Source organism: Halichoeres trimaculatus, unplaced genomic scaffold (assembly GCF_033239565.1).
Source record: "Halichoeres trimaculatus isolate MK-OKI-2021-1 unplaced genomic scaffold, fHalTri1.1 fHalTri1_scaffold_11, whole genome shotgun sequence".
NCBI lineage: Eukaryota > Metazoa > Chordata > Actinopteri > Labriformes > Labridae > Halichoeres > Halichoeres trimaculatus.
This window is the reverse complement of record NW_027437189.1, coordinates 21,380,770-21,400,857: the sequence shown is the minus strand read 5'-3', so window position 1 is coordinate 21,400,857 and position 20,088 is coordinate 21,380,770. Positions and strand designations below refer to the sequence as shown.

At 45.3% G+C, this 20,088-nt stretch overlaps 1 protein-coding gene across 1 annotated transcript; it reads right to left on the bottom strand.

Moving 5' to 3' along the window:
• Positions 1-1,199: 1,199 nt before the first annotated feature.
• Positions 1,200-4,820, bottom strand: dclre1b (DNA cross-link repair 1B). The gene is made up of 4 exons (XM_074680568.1): positions 4,220-4,820; positions 3,505-3,670; positions 3,201-3,383; positions 1,200-3,102 (listed from the first exon to the last, which is right to left on the bottom strand). Exons 1-4 carry the CDS (start codon positions 4,415-4,417, stop codon positions 1,784-1,786), a joined length of 1,866 nt encoding a protein of 621 aa, XP_074536669.1. The 5' UTR covers positions 4,418-4,820; the 3' UTR covers positions 1,200-1,783.
• Positions 4,821-20,088: the final 15,268 nt, after the last annotated feature.

Genomic DNA, 20,088 nt, shown 5'->3' with positions numbered 1-20,088 from the left:
ACAACCAACCAGTTATTCTGTACAGAGCTGACAGTATGGAAGCTAAAAGAGACCCTCAATCAAACAAGCTCCAGAAAAAAGGGACAGCTCATTACTAGACGTCATTGGAAACAATGGTCTTAGCAAAGTTCATACTCATTGCGTTCTATCAGCGGCTAAAACTCACCAGTCAGATGGGGACTGAACGGGAATGGCAGCCTTGACTTCTGTGTTTCTGTGTTATGGTGGTGTGGAGGTCGATGTATCTTACACATAGCTTTGAAAACACACAGAAGAAAACGTACAGGCTTTGTAACACATCCCATTTTTGTTAACAAACAGCAAAAGAGGAGCTATGTGTATTAGCAGATGGTATAGAAGTAGACACAGTAATAGGCTGTTAGCCACCTAATGAATGAACAAAACAAAGACAAATCAAATCAAATCACAGGATTACCTGCCCAGCAGAAATTCAGCAACCATGGCATCGCCTTAGAGTCCCTTCACTTCCATCAGCTTGGAAGTGTGGAAATGCAGCGCCCCTGTGTTTGTCTGCTCCTGCTCGTCCAAGTTCAGCTGTGTGCTCAGCTTGCTAGATGAACAATTACAGTCAAGTGTACAAGTGCAAGGCAAAGTGTCAGCACCTCTTCTGGTTCTTGTCCAATCATTTGTTTTGGAGTGAAGGATTTGATTAAACACACTTATTGCTGCCCTGCTGCAGACGGCAGACTTTTCTCATCCCAGGGTACGGGAAAAGTTATGCCATGTGTATGAGTAGCTACCTATACAAACACAACATGACTTTTAACCGTTAATGACAAAAATCTACAAATAACCTACTCCACCACTGAATTAGCAGATTACCTGAAAACTACTGTTGTGCTACAGCTGAGCTGCATACAACTGGCCTGTGGAATAAAAAACAAATGATATAATGAACACTACTATTAAGCAGATTAAACATGAGATCAGTGAGACATGCAAGGCAGAATTTTAAAATTATATAAAAGTGAATTTAGACATGCAGACCTCCCAAGTGCTCCCATGGTACTCAACTATTAATTTTGTCAAGTACCTCAGACAAACATCAGGGTGAAAATGGCAGCAATGTCCCTGAAAGTTGTGCATATTAAATCAGTCTGGAAAATGAAAGAAATAATACTTTCACATCTTTTAAGAGTATATGTGAACAAATACTATTTTAACTTTATTTTTAACATAGTTCTCAAACAACAACACACATATAGTTTTTACAGTCACAGAAAGTTTAAATATCAATTTCACAACGTTTTAACTGGAAGGCTAATCTGGTATATGGCAAAAACAGTTTCAACACTTTCAGCTTTTTCTTAATCCGTCTCATCTTTTTTTGTATTCAACTACAAAAGGCTCAAGAGCAACAAGATGAAAAGTGTTTCAAGAAATTTGGCTCAGTGGATAAAAAGTAGGGCACAAAACAGACCTTAAAATACTTGTCAGCCTTGAGAACATGCTGCTTTACAAACATGAAATTAAAACCCTATTGTCCATTCCTCGGCACCTGTCAGGCTGTTTAACTGCTTCTCATTCATCAAAAACAAGAAAACTTGGTTGGCAGAGACTTCCAAGAGGCTAAAGCTGCTATGATGTAGGATGAGGAAAAATCACCTCTAAAGTCAAATTCACAACCCTGCTTTTAGAAACTCAAGACACAAACCAGAGGCACCACAAGGAATATATATGCTCTAAATCAGGAAGGTGCTGATGAGAAATTACACACAACAAAGACAAAAAAGGCCTCCACTGACAGACAAAAACTTGAACATTAGGTCACATTATGGTTCAGAGGCATCCTCCTCAAAGGACATAGGCAGACCTGTTTCACTACGTGATCCTTGAAGAGGCCACACGCTTTAAAGTCCTCCTCTGAGAAGCAAAGGTCATCTAAAATACTTTCTTCAAGCTCTTCCATGTCCTCCTGCCGCACCTCACTCCAAGAGCTTGATGACGTGCATGAACTGCCATCCAAGCTTTTTTCCAGTAGTGTCACGTCGTTGTTTTGATCGTATCCACATCCATTGTGCTGAGTCATGCAATAACCATTTGACATGACTTCATCATCCTGATCAATTCCTTGCCCCCTGTGCTGACGCATGCTATCAGTGTCTGACAAACTGTGGCTACTTTCAGCATTTTCATGTCTTTTAGGGTGGGGATTGTAGATTTCACTCATCACAGTCTCGCTGATTATTTTGGCATTTGTTGTGAAAGGCTTTCTAACAGCGCTGACAGGGGTCAGGCAGGTCTTCGTGTGTTTCAGGAGCTCTACTGGAGCAAAGTTTCTGTGGATGAGTTCACCGAGAGGCTCAGTCTCTGCAGACATCAGCTCTTCAGACACTGTCTCAATGATGTTGAGGCTCCACATGTCTCCCGCCCCTCCTAAGCGCTTGTTAGGTGTGAGTTCTCTGTTCAGATCCAAACGAATACAGTCAGATTCTTTTTCACTGCTTTCACTGTCCATCTCCTCTTCAAAGCCCTCCCGCTCCAGGCTCTCTCCCTCCCATGATTCTTCGCAAGACTTCAAGGATCCACTTCCTGGAGACTCAAATATCACCCCTTTGGGAGCAAGGGGTCTGCAATGTCTGCGATGGAGGGAGGTATATGCTGTCAGGCTGAGGGTGCTCTCTGGCTGTCTTGACATGTAGTGTTGGACAGATTCAGGCACCAGGATTTCATGACGCTTCTGTCTTGGCAGCAAGGCTGAGATGCTCTCAGGTACGTAGTTTCCTATGATGGGTACAATAGAGGTGGGTTTTAGTGCTGAGACAAAGTCCTCCAGCTCCTGGTAAGAGGAGTGGTCAGAGTAGGGCACAAAATGTATGTTAGGGTGACAAAAGGGCGGGAGCCTGCTGGTGGGTATGATGGCTAAAGTAGGTCGTTCTTTGTTCCACCGGTGTACAGCTGCAGACACGACTGCAGATTGATCCACTACACGGATACGACCAGCTCCAGTTTCAGTTGTAAAAACATCAGGCAGATCCAGAGCTTTAAGGGTCTCCATCCTCTCGAAGCTCACCTCGATCCAAGTTTTAAACTCCATTGCAAGCTCCACAAGCAGGGACTCCTTACCCAGAGCGTACAAGCCTGCAAGGGAATGTGAAAGGGCATGAAGTAAATATTTACTCCCTGCTAAGATGAAGTCAATATACCTGGGACATGTTTTGTAATTCTCTTGAAATTACCTATAACAACATCATTGTTTGGATGGCTACGAATGATCTCTTTGATCTGTTGAGTGGCTCGCTGTCTGGTGGGGAGGGTGAGGTTGGGGTCACAGTTAGTGTTGTCCAAGTAAAGGATATCTATAGTGGTGTTGGTTCTCAAGCATGGCTCACGCAGCATGGAGGGAGTGTATCTAAAGTCACCTGAAATAAAAAATAAAAAGTGTCAAAGCTAAAGCTAAAACTTGGGTGAAAATGCAAAATAAAAAGTAGAGACATATTTTCAACATCCAAAAAGGAAAAAAAAGTGTCTTCAGATATTTACCAGTGTACAGTATTGAACCAAAGTAGCCCTCAAAGAGAAACATTACTGCTCCAGGACAGTGATTGGCATCTACCAACGTGACTGTCAGCCTCTCCTTGCTGATGTCATCTAGAGGCAGCAGGTGTGGCTCCCCCAGCTCTAGCGGATGGATCCACTGTTCTTTCACCTGTGCAGAAACACAAAAACTCAGATGATATCACCTTAAAGGATTTCTTAAGGTAAAACAACAGAATGGTGTCGTATTGTACAGAAAAGTCTCAAATCACTTCAGCCCTGAGTATCTTGATAAACCATGGATTATAAAGTAAATAAAATTAACTATTCTGTTCTGTATCAATGTATTAGAACACCCAGTTGCAGATCAGGGGACAGAAAAGTTGCAGGATAAATATGACCATTCCTAATCATATATGCAAATATTTACGGCTGATCATTTAAGTAAAAACTATCTTGGTAAAAATTACAAGACGGCAATAGAGAAAACAATTGATTTTGAGTAACATAAAAGCCCACCTACGGGAGTTATAAGTGAACTTCACCATCAAAGAAACACCAGAACTATGTGACTGGGGGGGTGGCGTTTCAACTATTTGGCAAAATGCACTGGGACTGCACGGGTAGACAAACTGCTTGCAGCATCTTGGTTAGTCCTCGACAGGGAGACTTGCCTGCACTAGTGTTCCCATATACAAGACATTCACATCGCCCCTCTCACCTGCAGTTTTTGTCTGAGCAGGGTAGCCGTAGTTGGAGAGCAGTAGATGGGCCGGTCGCTCCAGGTGGAGGTTAAGCCAACAGTGTGGTCGCTGTGCATGTGGGACAAGAAAAACAACCGTGTGCCCGGACACTTCCGAACCTGCCAGAAGTCTACAGCCAGCGGGGTGTGAGGTATGACTTTCCCATTGCAAGACATGGTCAGACGTTTCTCTGGGTATCTTATTTTCACATGTATTCAAAACCAAACCTTTGTTTGACGACTAACGCACACGCCCCTTAACGTAGCTGCACATGTAAAAAGGCACTCTATTCGCAGTTAACGTCTCGTAGACTTACACAAAACAGTTAAGCTAGCCAAGCCTAGCACCGTTCAGCTAAACACGCATTTGTCTTGTCAACGTTACCACTTTGCATGCTAAAACTCTCCCGTCGTATATTTGACACCACAAGCAGCAGGTGCATCTAAAGTGTGTATTATAAGAGGGCTAAAAACAAACATGCGCCGCGCCATTTCTGTTTTCAATTTGTAGTGAAACGATACGCCTGTTCCTGTAGTTCTTCTTCAGTGGTGGTAGAATCTGTCTCTCTCCATGGTTTCTGCACAGTGCTGCCACCTGCTGAGCGTAGACGGCAACTTCCGTAATTGAGCTACTCCCGTAGTAAATACTCTGCTTAAAACAGGTTTATGGTTTGATACTAGCCATAAAAATACATTATTCATTCTAAGAAAAAAAAGACAAACTGATAGAAAAAACTATGGTATTAAAGCCACTGCTACAAAAATAACTGTTTGCAAAATTTCAGAGAAAACATTTTTTTTTTTCATAATGAATTTCCAACTCACCATGAATCAGTATTTTAATGTTCAGATAATTGAAAAATGATTTGTAGAACGAACATTAGGAAGTGCTTTTCCTTAGCTAACCTTATTCTAGGAATACATGCATATTTGTACCTTTACAACAGAGGGGTTAAACTAAAGGTACACACATAGCCTCAGATACCACGCACACACTGCACAGTCACTACAACCTGTTGTCCTCAGGGAAGAGATACAGATCTCTGACATTCAGGACCAAGAGAGCCATGTCCAGCTTCATGCCCACATCCATCCGGCTCATGAATGCCTGACCTGTCTGTATTTGCACACAGTAATTTTGCACTTTGCACTTCTGGAATAAGCTCATGAAAGCCTGCTCCATGTATGTTTGCAGGAGCCTATGCCTATGTGTTTTTATCACCTATTTATATACCTTCTGTATTTTAATCAACTGTATTTTATTAGCTCTATTTATTCACTCATTCGTTCATTTTAATTAATTGTCCTTTATCAGTATTTCTAGGTTGACTGATTGAATGCATATTGTATTGTACACGCACTGATGCTCTGCACAAACAAAGTTTCTAACAGATAAATAAAGTTCTTTGAATTGAATTGATATTTTTGAATCAGACTGAGGTGTCAACAACCACAAAATCAGCTTAAGACCTAGTGTAATGTACAATTAATATACATCATGTTGAAATCTCTTAAACCATAAAACTCTGCAAGACTAGAGAATAAAATAGAAAAAAAGAAAGGAAAATACAATTTAACAAACAATTTATATAACTATAAATGGAAATACAGTGTATGTAATCGCCCTTAAACTGACTGCACTGTGTTCTGCCCACCAGCAGATGGTGCCAAGAGAAGAACTTAAGTTGTAATGATAAGAAACAAACAGCAAAAGGGATGGAAGTTCAGAGGGAAATGAGTTTTTAGGACATGTTTTGTTTTTGTTTTTTGCTGTTGTTGTAAGAGACTCCTTCAATTAGACAGTTTAAAGAAAGAGTTAATCTAAGACATCAAAACACTTCAGCAACATCAAAAATGTCAACAACAAAAGAGATCAACTTAATTTTCTGATTAATGATGTCTACATGGAGCCACATTTTAAAACAGTCTTACCTTAAGCAAATTTTCTAAGCCTCTCTGATACTGTTTTTGATTTATATACACGGGTAAAGTGCTGAGATCTTTTTCATATTTAAGCCATGTTACAGAGGATGAAAAATAATCAGAGTAATAACATTGTGGATCTGATATTAGATAATGTGATACTTCACCTCTATAAAAAGATTTGTATGATTTAATGCTGTACAAAAATGGCTCATAATCCTGAGTGTCTCAACTAAAAATCCCATCCAGTTATAAATTATTCTTGCTATTGCAGGGTGCTTCTCTCAATTGGGGCGTTGCTACACACACACACACACACACACACACACACAAACACACACACACACACACACACACACACACACACACACACACACACACACACACACACACACACACACATACACCTTGCATTTGCACACTGCTCACTTTGCAGGATTATACCTTGGATTGCTGCACATTCCTCTCTTATCACGCAGCAGGCGTCCTCTCCTCGTAACCAGGAGCACATAAATCATACCATGCTTTGCAGTTCATTATCAAGTGACACACATACACACACACAAAGCCCCTGTGAAAACTTGTAGCAGAGGATGCCACACATTGTTGTGGAGATTAACTGAACAGGAGTTAGAAGGTCTCAGTAAGGGAAATGAGTTGAGTTGCTTTTTCTATTTACATCATCTGCTCTTTGATAAATTACACAGCCGGGTGCTCTTAAGGTTATTACACATCATACAGGGTAACATTTTGTAATCATTAATGAGAGAGGAATTAACTGCAGCTATTTTCCAAGTTTAGAGAATATATGTCTCATTAAAACACTTTCAGATTCAGTGATTTTCTTATAAATGCTTAAATTTAGCTTACTGATCTTTTACATAATCAACTTGAGTTTTGGCTACTGAATTGTAAACATATCAGCAGCCATTCTATATCAACAGGGGAAATTGCATCACCAAAGACAACAAATCTTAGAAGTCGCTTGAAAAGTTGAACAGCCATACTTGGATACAGTAAAACAGATACAGTGCTGTTGGCATGGCAAATGTCAGATGTTAACCATAAATGAGGCCAGGTTTCAATACAAAGATGATGTGAAGATTCTCTCATGAAAAAGTATAAACAAAAAAAAAATCATTATCCCACTCAATGTTTCAGGTAAATTTAACTCAGCATAAAAAAACAACACTTAAACGAAAGATTGAACACCTTCCTTAATACCTTAAATGTTTGCCCAAGGTTCAGTTTTCATTTAACTCCAGCATTTTCTGATCAGAGCCAGGGTGCACTTCTTGCTATCCAAGAATGACGGACTATAAAGAAAGAAACAGTGTTGAGCGTTTAAACAACAGCACTTTTCATGCATCAGACCAAAGGTTGCCAAGGTCAGGAGGATGACTTGTCTTTGCTGTCATGTTGTTATGCAAAGAAAAAAAAAGTGCTGTCAGACAGCAGCAGCTATGCTGTGGAGGCAGATGGCTGCACAGCCTGTGCTCTGCCACTACTTCTTTAAATGCAATACTTAGAAACCAGGCTGAACACTCTAACAGTCCTCACTAAAGCAATGAGACCTCACTATTCCTCTTTAACACTAAGAGGTGTTCCAAGCACCTTAAGTGTAATTTGTTTTAGTTGCTTTGATCCTCTTAAGTTGAAAACTTAATGAAATTATAGAGTGACTAAAGAGTCAGGTGCGAGGCTCACTCTCTCGTATCCCAAGCATCACTACATATTGATCCAGTCTAAATCATGAGTGATGTGACCTATCTCCATTGCTCATTCATCTGAGTCAACACATTTGTACAGTGGGAGGTGGCAGCTTTATTTCTCACATCCCCCTGGGATGATGCAGTGGTGCTGTACACACACTTCTGCAGAGATATTTATGGACATGTGTGAGAAGCCCAAGAAGTACCTCAGGGGGCATGCAAGCAAGTTTCCAGCCAAATCGAGCTGGTGAAAATGCTCTTTCTCATTCTGGCATGCATCCTTCCTTAATCCATCTGTCTCTCTGTGTTTATCTTGCTGTCGTTCTTCCGTTCCCCCACTTTCGCTCTCCCTCGCTGTCTCTCAGTGGATGTGTCTTTATTTCATTTATCTGAACTTGATTTATTCCCACTCTGCAAGCCCCATTCAGGTTTTCTTGATGTCTCTTTTTGTCTTGCTGTCATTGGTACAACACACGCGTGCGCGCACACACACACACACACACTCACACACACACACACACACACACACACACACACACACACACACACACACACACACACACACACACACACACACACACACACACACACACACACTCTTAGACCACAGCCACATGATTACTGTAGACCCTCTTAACGGCCAGCATTGGTTACCACCCTCTTACCCACAATGCTGTAACACCAAACATAGCCTGGCTTCTACGCACTAAGAGCAATGAGAGAGTATGTTCCCTCACTCATCTCATTTGATTTGCTCAGTTCATTAGACTTTCCACAGTGGGCTGAATGGTGCGGCATGCAGTCAGCCTGTAGACGATCCCTCCCTGACCAGTGGAGGGTGCAGTTTTAAAGGGCTGCTTCATGCATAAGAATGTGCTCATAGCTGGCTGTCACTGCATCGCTACATAGTGGGAGAAAGATAACTCTAATTGTCTTCCTGGAGGGCTGCGAGTCTTTTCGAATTCCTCCTGCCAGGCTAAGACAAGAGGAAAATCCAGCCCACAAGGACCTCAAGCTCTTTGAGACTGTACCATGATAATAAGCATCATAAGAGACGTGCAGGGCTGAAGACAGCCATTAATTCTTTTCTTTCTCTAGCCGTGGTACATTTCAGTGGCTGAATAGAACAAATGTAACCTGTGCACCAGTGGCGGCTGGTTAACATATAGATAGAGTATAGATCTCAAACCTAGCACAACAGGTGCTGGCACTCTGAATTATTGACTGATGATGTCTTAGCTGAAAGTGGTACTCTGGGATGGAACAAGTTGGGTCCTATCACAAGGTTTAGGGCAGAAATTACCCCTACAGCAGTGTTTTTATGCAGCAGAAGCCCAGAGCGCTCGCACCAAACACCCCCTCCCTGCTCCTCTGCAGGTTTCCTCTGCATTCAGACGGGGCCATATTTTACTTGACCAAAAACACAAATAAACGGACTCCCACCAAAAAATCTGATATCGGTCTGCATTCACGCTTTATTTAGAGAATTTTCAGCGCGTTACTTTCACACAAAAACACCGCTAAATAAGGCTCTAGTTCTCATCATGTCTCTTCGTCCTGACTGATACTCTAAGCGGCGAGCGCCTCATAGCCAGCTGTGGCTCTGCAGCGGAGGTAGCGCTGTTTTGCGACACAATGAGAACTAGAGCCTTAATTAGCGGTGTTTTTGTGTGAAAGTAACGCGCTGAAAATTCTCTAAATAGAGCGTGAATGCAGACCGATATCAGATTTTTTTCGGTGGGAGTCTGTTTATTTGTGTTTTTGGTCAAGTAAAATATGGCCCCGTCTGACGAGCAGGGAGGGGGTGTTTGGTGTGAGCGCCCTGGGCTTCTGCTGCACAAAAACACTGCTGTAGGGGTAATTTCTGCCCTAAACCTTGTGATAGGAGCCAACTTGTTCCATCCCGGAGTATCACTTTAAAGGTAGAGCCTGTTTGATTTTCCTAAAAATAAAGTGTCAACTTTAACAGGAATAATCCTGCTCAATCATCACTTCTGGGTCTCAGTCTCTGTGTCTGCCTCAGACCCTGTCCTCTGCCTGTATGTTGTTGTTTCGGGATTTCTATCTCTGACAGGGAGCTGAAAAATGTTTAACAAATGTTCTGTTGGGCGCATCCAGCTGAGTAGCATTTCAAGAAGGAGGAGTAATTTGATCAGATGATGATCAACTTTGTCCATTTGCTGCCCTGCTGACATATTTAAATGACTTTCAAATCAGTGTTATCAGCTGTCTCCTCTCATGTCAAAGCTAGATTTCACTAAAGTGATTTGGCATTCAGATGTAATCGCCTCACAGTTATGAAGAAGCAGCGTTGTGTATTCAGAGGCTTTTTAAAAATTGGTCTCTGGCTGTAACAAAGAACTTACTCCGTTCCATGGTGGTCTAGAGATTGGCTGATGGCTGTCAAAATGAGAACTGCAGCCATCTGAAAAAGAAAACACACAAATTAAGTCATGAAAAGTAGATTTTTGGATAGTTTTAAGTCTGCTGCCAGAAACTGGAGTGGGAGTGCAAACTGAGTGACAGTGGGAGAGAAAAGATGTGTCAAAGTAAAGCTTTAACCCTTTTTTGTTCAGGGCCGTCTTTATATGAAAGCTGTAATGTCAAAGAATTCTTCACTGTCACTAAATCCCTCATGTTTGTAAAAAATAAATCTTGTGATTTATGGATTCTGTGTTGCAGAGGGAAGTGTTGATGCATAAATAAACGTAAACTTCAAAGAATAAAACCATCTCAGCGAAGCTCAAAGACCACAGCTCAAAGGTGATTTAATTAGCCTATTATTTAACAAATGTGCACTTTTAGGTGTCACAGATAAAAAGAAGTGGTTAGTCATGCCTGGAGCACCCTGTACACTAAGCCGTAATAAAAGACATGATACATAATTTATGTAAAGGCCCCACAGAAAGTATACTCACTGGGCTGCAATACGCTTTAGTGTATCAGTGTGCATGACAAATGATGCTTGTGATTTAGCAAAGTGCTCCCCATGTGCATGGTGAATGTATAGACAAGGTCTGTAAAGATGTGCTTTTACTGCAGAGGAACCGTTCACTGTTTTTGATCACTGCTACAGCTCTCATGAGGCTGCAGGAAAACTTCACTGCAGCTTCTCTCTTTATCCTTTCACACATTCTCTGTAATACCGGCCGATGGGAATAGGTGAGAGAGACGCTCTATTGTTATAGTGTGTGTCACTGCAGAGGTGCTTAGTGTGTGTGTGTGTGTGTCTGTGTGTGTGCGCTTTCTGACAGTGACTTGCTGGCAGCAGCCTTGAAGGGGGTGGCTCTGAGGGGCTGCAGCAAAATGTGGGTAACCTTGTTTCAGCCTATAACAGTCTGGCTGGTAAAGGGAGACCACTGTCAGCGTAGCACTTTTCCCAACTGATAATGAGCCAGCAAAGCCCCCCCACCCCCCACCCACACATGCACACACACACATGCACACACACAGAGGTGTAGCTGGCCTGAAGTCCAGTCTGTCTGAATTAAGTTGATGTGAGCAGCTCCTGTGGGTCTGCTGTTTATTCACAAGGCCAAACAGCAGGTAGGTGTGGATATAGGCAGTAGCATGTCAGCAGGGCTGTGGGTAACCATCCTCATTAGCCTGCTCATTATCATCACAACGTGGGAATTAGGCCAGTGTACAGCAGATGCCCTATGTTCCTTCACCTACAGATTGATTTACAGTAAATCAAATAGTACCTGATCTCACAGGAGAACAAGGCAATCAATATACCTTAACCAAAGCAGAAACAAGATCTTTTATTTCTTCAATGCAATAACATTCGACTGGGAATGCAAAATGTTTCATTGGTCACAGATGAGGCTCTGGAGGTTCACAGCTCTTTATTTCTTACACTGGCCACATGGTGAGTGTGACCTTTGCCTGCAGCGATTGCAATCACAAACAGAAAAGTGACTTAAGTCAGTCAATATCAAACGTGAGAACAGGACCACTCACTTTAATAGCAGCTAAACTCCTCTCTCTGCTGCAGGACCAGACAGCTGAGTGTATTTGCACAAGCATACTGATGGAGAACAAGACAGAAAGAGGAGATTTCATGTTCTTGTCTCAGTAGGACAATAGATTTAAAACGAAGTTAAGTCGTCTCCTTAGTCAAAGAGACAATGCTGGCTCTTGTCACCACATTAGTGTGGCAGCTCTTCATTCTTCTTGGTGGGTGTGTGTGTCTGTTTTTTAATGGTGATACCAGTTGGCTGAGGGTAAATGAAACAAGTGATGGCACAAAAACAAACTGGTAGCTCCAGATTTCCTCTGAGTTGATTGTCTGGCTAACCCACTTTTTGTTATGCTTCAGTTATCATTTACAAAATTTTGGATTCACAAAGTTCAATAGAGAACGGTTGGAATTATTCATGCAGCTCCAGTTGGTCTGACATAAAAGACACTTTCATGGCATCTCTCCTCGTCTTTTTTTCCCAGGATGCTGTTATTCTTGCTCTGTTTTTTTTTTTTTTCTTTTCAGATGCCTGTGTTGTCTATTCCAACTGCAACCTTTTTCATCTTATCGCACAGGTTTTATTTATTTATTTATTTATTTATTTTATTTTATTTTTTTGGGGGGGGGGGTGTCCGTAGTCTTTTAGACTCCCTTTTTCTAATGAGTATTTGTCGTTTCTCAAAGTTAGCCATAATAGATAGGATGAAACACAAGCAGGGCAACTCACTGTATTTATCCTGAAATATTCGGTGTTTACCCCTGTCATGAAAAGTCCAGAGGGAAAAAAACAAAAAGGTGGAGGACCCAAATGCAGATGGAAATGAAACTTTATTTAAACTGAACTCAAAAACTCAAACCAAACATGAAAACTTCAACAAAAGAAACAAAACCAAAAACACCAAGAAACTCACTAAAGGCACTGGGGACACAGGAGGCACGAAGACACCGAGACAGGAACAGGAACAGCCAACAAGGACAGCATACAATGAACCCACAAGAAACATACTGAACACAGAGACTATATAGACAGGGAGTGATTGGCACAGGTGTGAAACACGACACAGGTGAAACACATGAGGAGCAATCAACAAGGAGGGAAACACTAGGAGAACCAAACCAAACACAGGGAAACTCAAGACAGATACTAAATACATAAGAGACACCAGAACACTAGAAATAATGATCACAAGAAGACAAACACATGACAAGAAGCAAATCAAAACCACAAGAAGCACAAACTAAAGACAAGAGACACAGACATTCCACAAGACTAACACAGGTGACACAGTACCAGAACAGAATACAAAGAAACACAAGGGCAAAAACACAAGAAACCTCAGAAACACAGAAACCAAAAACCCAAACCATGACAGTACCCCCCCTCAAAGGACAGATACCAGATGTCCAAAAAAAAAGAACAAACAAAAATCTCAGAAGGCCCAACTCGGGCGGGTGGAGGGGGCAAGGCCGGAGGGACACAGTACTCAAAAAGTCAGGGAGGCCGGCCAGGTAGTGAGCCGCACAAAAGGCAAAGTTCAAAAGGCCGGCCAGGTGCCAAGCAACGCAAAGGAGAATGTTCAGGAGGCCGGCCAGGTGGCCAGCCACACGAGGGAGAATGTTCAGGAGGCGGGCCACACGAGGGAGAATGTTCAGGAGGCCGGCCAGGTGGCGGGCCACACGAAGGAGGCTGTACAGGAGGCCGGCCAGGTGGCGGGCCACACGAAGGGGACTGTTCAGGGGGCCGGCCAGGTGGCAGGCCACACGAAGGAGACTGTTCAGGGGGCCGGCCAGGTGGCAGGCCACACCAAGGAGACTGTTCAGGGGGCCGGCCAGGTGGCAGGCCACACAAAGGAGACTGTTCAGAGGGCCGGCCAGGTGGCCAGCGACGAAAAGCAACAGAAGAAGGTGTCAGCATGGAAGCCAAGCCAGGAGCAGGTGTCAGCCTGGGGGTAGCCGGGCGAGGCACTGGTGTCGGCCTGGGAGCCGAGCGAGGCACTGGTGTCGGCCTGGGAGCCGTGCGGGGCACTGGTGTCGGCATGGGAGCCGAGTGGGGCACTGGTGTCGGCCTGGGAGCCGAGCGGGGCACTGGTGTCGGCCTGGGAGCCGTGCGGGGCACTGGTGTCGGCCTGGGAGCCGAGCGGGGCACTGGTGTCGGCCTGGGAGCCGAGCGGGGCACTGGTGTCGGCCTGGGAGCCGAGCGGGGCACTGGTGTCGGCCTGGGAGCCGAGAGAGGCACAGGTGTCGGCCTGGGGACAGCCGAGCGGGGCACTGGTGTCGGCCTGGGAGCCGAGTGGGGCACTGGTGTCGGCCTGGGAGCCGAGTGGGGCACTGGTGTCGGCCTGGGAGCCGAGCGGGGCACTGGTGTCGGCCTGGGAGCCGAGCGGGGCACTGGTGTCGGCCTGGGGACGGCCGAGCGAGGCACTGGTGTCGGCCTGGGAGCCGAGCGGGGCACTGGTGTCGGCCTGGGAGCCGAGCGGGGCACTGGTGTCGGCCTGGGGACGGCCGAGCGAGGCGCAAGTGTCGGCCTGGGAACGGCCGAGTGATGAGCAGGTGTCGGCCTGGGGACGGCCGAGCGAGGAGCAGGAGTAGGTCTGGGAATGGCCGGGCGAGGAGCAGGGGTCGGCCTGGGGACAGCCGAGCGAGGCACTGGGGTCGGCCTGGGAGGAGAGGGAGGAAGAGGTGTTGGCCTGGGGACGGCCGAGCGAGGAGCAGGAGTAGGTCTGGGAATGGCCGGGCGAGGAGCAGGGGTCGGCCTGGGGACGGCCGAGCGAGGCACTGGGGTCGGCCTGGGAGGAGAGGGAGGAAGAGGTGTTGGCCTGGGGACGGCCGAGCGAGGCACAGGTGTCGGCCTGGGGACTGCCAAGCGAGGCACAGGTGTCGGCCTGGGGACGGCCGAGCGAGGCACACGTGTCGGCCTGGGGACGGCCGAGCGAGGCACAGGAGTAGGCCTGGGGATGGCCAAGAGAGGAGCAGGAGTCGGCCTTGGGACGGCTGGGCAAGTCACTGGGGACGGCCTGAGAGCCGAGAGAGTCACTGGGGACGGCCTGAGAGCCGAGAGAGTCACTGGGGACGGCCTGAGAGCCGAGAGAGTCACTGGGGACGGCCTGAGAGCCGAGACAGCCAACAGGGTCTTGCCCTCTGAGTGAGGAATGGTGCTTGGCAGGACCTCCGAGCGAGGACTGGTGCTTGGCAGGACCTCCGGGCGAGGAATGGTGCTCGGCAGGACCCCCGGGCGAGGACTGGTGCTCGGCAGGACCTCCGGGCGAGGACTGGTGCTCGGCAGGACCTCCGAGCGAGGAAAGGTGCTCGGCAGGACCTCCGGGCGAGGAATGGTGCTCGGCAGGACCCCCGGGCGAGGACTGGTGCTCGGCAGGACCTCCGAGCGAGGACTGGTGCTCGGCAGGACCTCCGAGCGAGGACTGGTGCTCGGCAGGACCTCCGAGCGAGGACTGGTGCTTGGCAGGACCTCCGAGCGAGGACTGGTGCTCGGCAGGACCTCCGAGCGAGGAAGGGTGCTCGGCAGGACCTCCGGGCGAGGAAGGGTGCTCGGCAGGACCTCCGGGCGAGGAATGGTGCTCGGCAGGACCTCCGGGCGAGGACTGGTGCTCGGCAGGACCTCCGAGCGAGGAAGGGTGCTCGGCAGGACCCCCGGGCGAGGACTGGTGCTCGGCAGGACCCCCGAGCGAGGACTGGTGCTCGGCAGGACCTCCGGGCGAGGACTGGTGCTCGGCAGGACCTCCGGGCGAGGACTGGTGCTCGGCAGGACCTCCGGGCAAGGAGCAGGGCTGGGAAGGACCCCAGAACGAAGAGCTGTGCTCCGCAGGTCCTCAGGAGCAGGGAGTAGGGGGTGCCCTGCTGGTTGCGGGGTAGGATTGGCAGTCCTGACTGGCTGTGGGGGACCACCACGCCTCTTATGGCGGCCTCCCCGGGTGCCAGGAAAAATGGCCAGTCTGGTTCCCCTCCAGGGAGACTGACTCTGGCCCTCCTTAATCCATTCAGGACCACGAAAAAAAGATTGAAAATAAGAAATTCTTGAACAAAAGTCCATAGAAAGTAAAAAATCTGCTGGGTCCTCTTTTGGTGGGTTCATTCTGTCATGAAAAGTCCAGAGGGAAAAAAACAAAAAGGTGGAGGACCCAAATGCAGATGGAAATGAAACTTTATTTAAACTGAACTCAAAAACTCAAACCAAACATGAAAACTTCAACAAAAGAAACAAAACCAAAAACACCAAGAAACTCACTAAAGGCACTGGGGACACAGGAGGCACGAAGACACCGAGACAGGAACAGGAACAGCCAACAAGGACAGCATACAATGAACCCACAAGAAACATACTGAACACAGAGACTATATAGACAGGGAGTGATTGGCACAGGTGTGAAACACGACACAGGTGAAACACATGAGGAGCAATCAACAAGGAGGGAAACACTAGGAGAACCAAACCAAACACAGGGAAACTCAAGACAGATACTAAATACATAAGAGACACCAGAACACTAGAAATAATGATCACAAGAAGACAAACACATGACAAGAAGCAAATCAAAACCACAAGAAGCACAAACTAAAGACAAGAGACACAGACATTCCACAAGACTAACACAGGTGACACAGTACCAGAACAGAATACAAAGAAACACAAGGGCAAAAACACAAGAAACCTCAGAAACACAGAAACCAAAAACCCAAACCATGACAACCCCTCTGCATTGATCCCTAGTGTTTTTCAAATATGCACAAACACAGCTTGACACCATGGGAGAATATCAAAGAGAAACTCACAGCACATGAAAATATTTTTCTGTACATCCACAGTTCTTTGATTAGTGAGTCAGGGAAAGTAGAAGAATGTGTTTTCTGAGTTCAACATGTATGTACCATCACATTTGATTATCTGTTGAGTTTTTTAGTTTAGCTGTGGTTAAACCTGTCAGTGATGTCACAAAAGGCAAACTGAGGAGCCTGCAATTGAGGTCATTTGCACAGATTTTGAAACAGCCAGCTGTGCTCACATAAAAAGACAGAGGCTCAGGTAAACACCCCAGAGTGCTTCCAGCACAGAGCAGCAAGTACATGAAAAATGCTCTTTTATCTCATCTCGCTGCCTCTCCGCGTGTCCCAGCCAGATGCCAGTTTTTAATGCTTATGGATGGTCTGCTCAGCATCAATTATGGCCCGTGTAAACTGAGGTGAATTGGTGCATATGTCGGGGACCCCCGAGCACTGAGACAGCTGATGCAACAGTTTTAAAGGTCAGGGAGGGGGTTGTGGTGTGGGGGTCTTCGTCTGACACAGACAAGGCCAAGGAACCGGTGTATTAGAGCATGTGTATCATTCCAACAAGATTAGACTGCTGAATATTCTGTCTTTGTGGAAGCTCAGTCCTTATTGGCACTGTTTGCATAAATTATCGACTGTATACCAATTTTGACAGTGACTCCATCTCCTCCCATTTTTAAAAGTGAAGCCAAACTACCACCTCGCTGGCTGCTGACCACTGGCTTTCTAATATATGGATGTAGTCTCCTTGACATCACTTGTCTGTTCCTGATACAGAGGAATAAAGCCATCATTGACAGGGGCAGTGTTTGATTTGCGGACTCAAGAGGCGGGCTTCGAGCCTCTCATTAAAGGGCAACTCCGGTTTTTTGACACCTGGACCTTATTTGTGGTGTGCGCATACTCATATACTCACTCAGACAAACATCGTGCAGCTCGGAGTCCTTCAGAAGTTATTTAGATCCAACCGATTTTAGCCTCACTTAGCGGGGACCACGGCAAGGGAGCTTCAGCGCGGGACACAATCTCTGCAAAATCGCTCATTTCGGCTATATTTTTTCATCCATCGTTATCACAAACACACTCCTCTTCTGTTGCCATAGGCGAACACTGTCCACAAGCGCACCACCAGTTCGCATTGAGTCGTGGACGTGCTCCTGTTTGTTGTTCTCGAGCCAGCTCTTCGTCTCTCTCCCTCTGCATCCTTCTTTCATGGAGCTCCTCGTCCGTGTACTCAGGCTCAAACCGGTAAGGACAATCGTCAAACGTTTGTTTACCAGGTCAGCTCTGGGTCAGCTGACCCACCTGAAGACGATAGACGATCTGACTTTATGATAACACTGGCGATGGATGAAAAAATATAGCCGAAACGAGCGATTCTGCAGAGATTATGTCCCGCGCTGAAGCTCCCTTGCCGTGGCCCCCGCTAAGTGCAGCTAAAATCGGTTGGATCTAAATAACTTCTGAAGGACTCCGAGCTGCACGATGTTTGTCTGAGTGAGCATATGAGCATGCACACACCTATAAATAAGGTCCAGGTGTCAAAAAACCGAGGTTGCCCTTTAAAACCCACCGGTGTCCAGACTTGTCAGTCTCATGAACCACGCCTCCAATTGGACAAACTCATGATCCTGATATTTTCTAAACCGCTGAAAGAAACAATAGTCCAGTACAGTGTGTGCTTGTAGTGAAAGTAGCTATCAGACCTAAGCCATGTCTGAACCAGGCTAGGATTTTTTATGCCATAAAAGTCCATTTTTGTTGGTTTTTCTTTTTTTTTGTTCTTTTTCTGCTGCCAGTCTCAAGCAGACACTCAGTGAACTGCAGGTTTTTAGCACTTCTGCATTGGCTTCATTTTATTGAACCGGATGCTGCCTGTTATTGACGACATGCTGAGCTATTGTTGTACGTCAGGAAAAGTATATGTAGAAATTATCTAGCTGTTGAAGCATTGGTTTGCCTCCTCACTCCTCCTACCATCCATAGTACAAATCTACTTGGCGATAAAATGGCAAAGATACTTAAGATCCCTCAAACCCCTAAAAAAAATCAACACTTTGACAGATCCAGCTGCTATGATAGAAATCTTGTTTGAGTGAAAACTATTTGAAGTTTATTTGACCCATGTCCATTCTAATAAAATGGGGAAGGTTGGCTTTGTGATGTAAACTACAGCCATTAATCAGGGGGAGCTGTAAACATTCTGGCTTCACTCAAGGGAAGCTATTTTGCTGTCCAAACTTTACACAGTCTGTGGCAGAGATGTGGTGATTCAGCTCTCAGCCATTTATAAAGCTCTAATTAGTGGTGCTTTTGTCCCAGACTGAACTGTATTGAAATTTGTTCCCTATTAGTTCAGTGTTTATTGACACTGACCAGTACCACATACCACAGAATTTACAATCTGAGTTTACTACGCCCGTCTGCTGCTGAGTCCACCCCTGCATAAAACGGGAGTGGACAAATCATTAAAAAACATCATTCAAAACATCATTAAGTAGAATGCAATTCAATACCAAATGATACAACTCCAGATGACTGCAGGGAGGAATGAACTCCTCCTAGCTTGATGATATTAAACCTATTATGAATGCCATAAAGTATGGGTTTTTTATTGGAGGCTCTTTCAATAGATTGCATTAGACTGAATATCTAATAAGTTTCTAAGTCTGTCTATCGAATCAGTTGAAATAACTCATTTGACCCTACAGTTAAACTCATCTTCTTTCCTAAGCCTAAATACACAGGACTGCACATTTACAGCAAGCCCTCATTTGTCTTCATTACCTCTTGTCTGGTTGGACAGGCTTTAAAGACTTGACACAAGTTAAAAATGCACTGAGGCAGAGCAGAATGTAAACCTATGATTGAATGACAACACACCATTCTGGTTAAATGAGAGTTAAAGCCTCGCATGTGTGTCCAGTAACCCCAGTAAACGAGTGCAGACAGGTTGGGATTCTATTGATTGATTAGTTTGTTTTCTGTGGTACAGGATTTAATATTGATAAATGAAGGTGATGTGCATGGTATGCCAGTGTTTTAGTAGGGGCTGCCTCCCCTTTGTAATGGTAAGGGAAACACTGGACTTAAACAACAAAGGAACAGTGAAAGGGACGCAATTTGTAACAATGATTTTAGGCCTACAATGTTAAACTATCAATAATCAGTTAAACTAGTTATTCTGGTGCTGATTATCATGGATATAAAAGTTTAACCATCTTCAGTGCAAAACTGGCTTTAAGGCCCCGTTTACATGACTACGTTTCATCTAAAAGCGCTGAAAAGCAGTGAAAAAGTAGTGAAAAAAAAATCTGTTTACACAGAAACGCTGATGGACTGAAAACACTGTAGTAAGCATGCCAGGCCTGTAGGTGGTGCTATAACCGTCTTGTCTGAAGCCGCTTCTGGGAGATCTCCACTGAAGTAGAGTTGAGCCGATCATCTGGTGTATTGGGGAATAC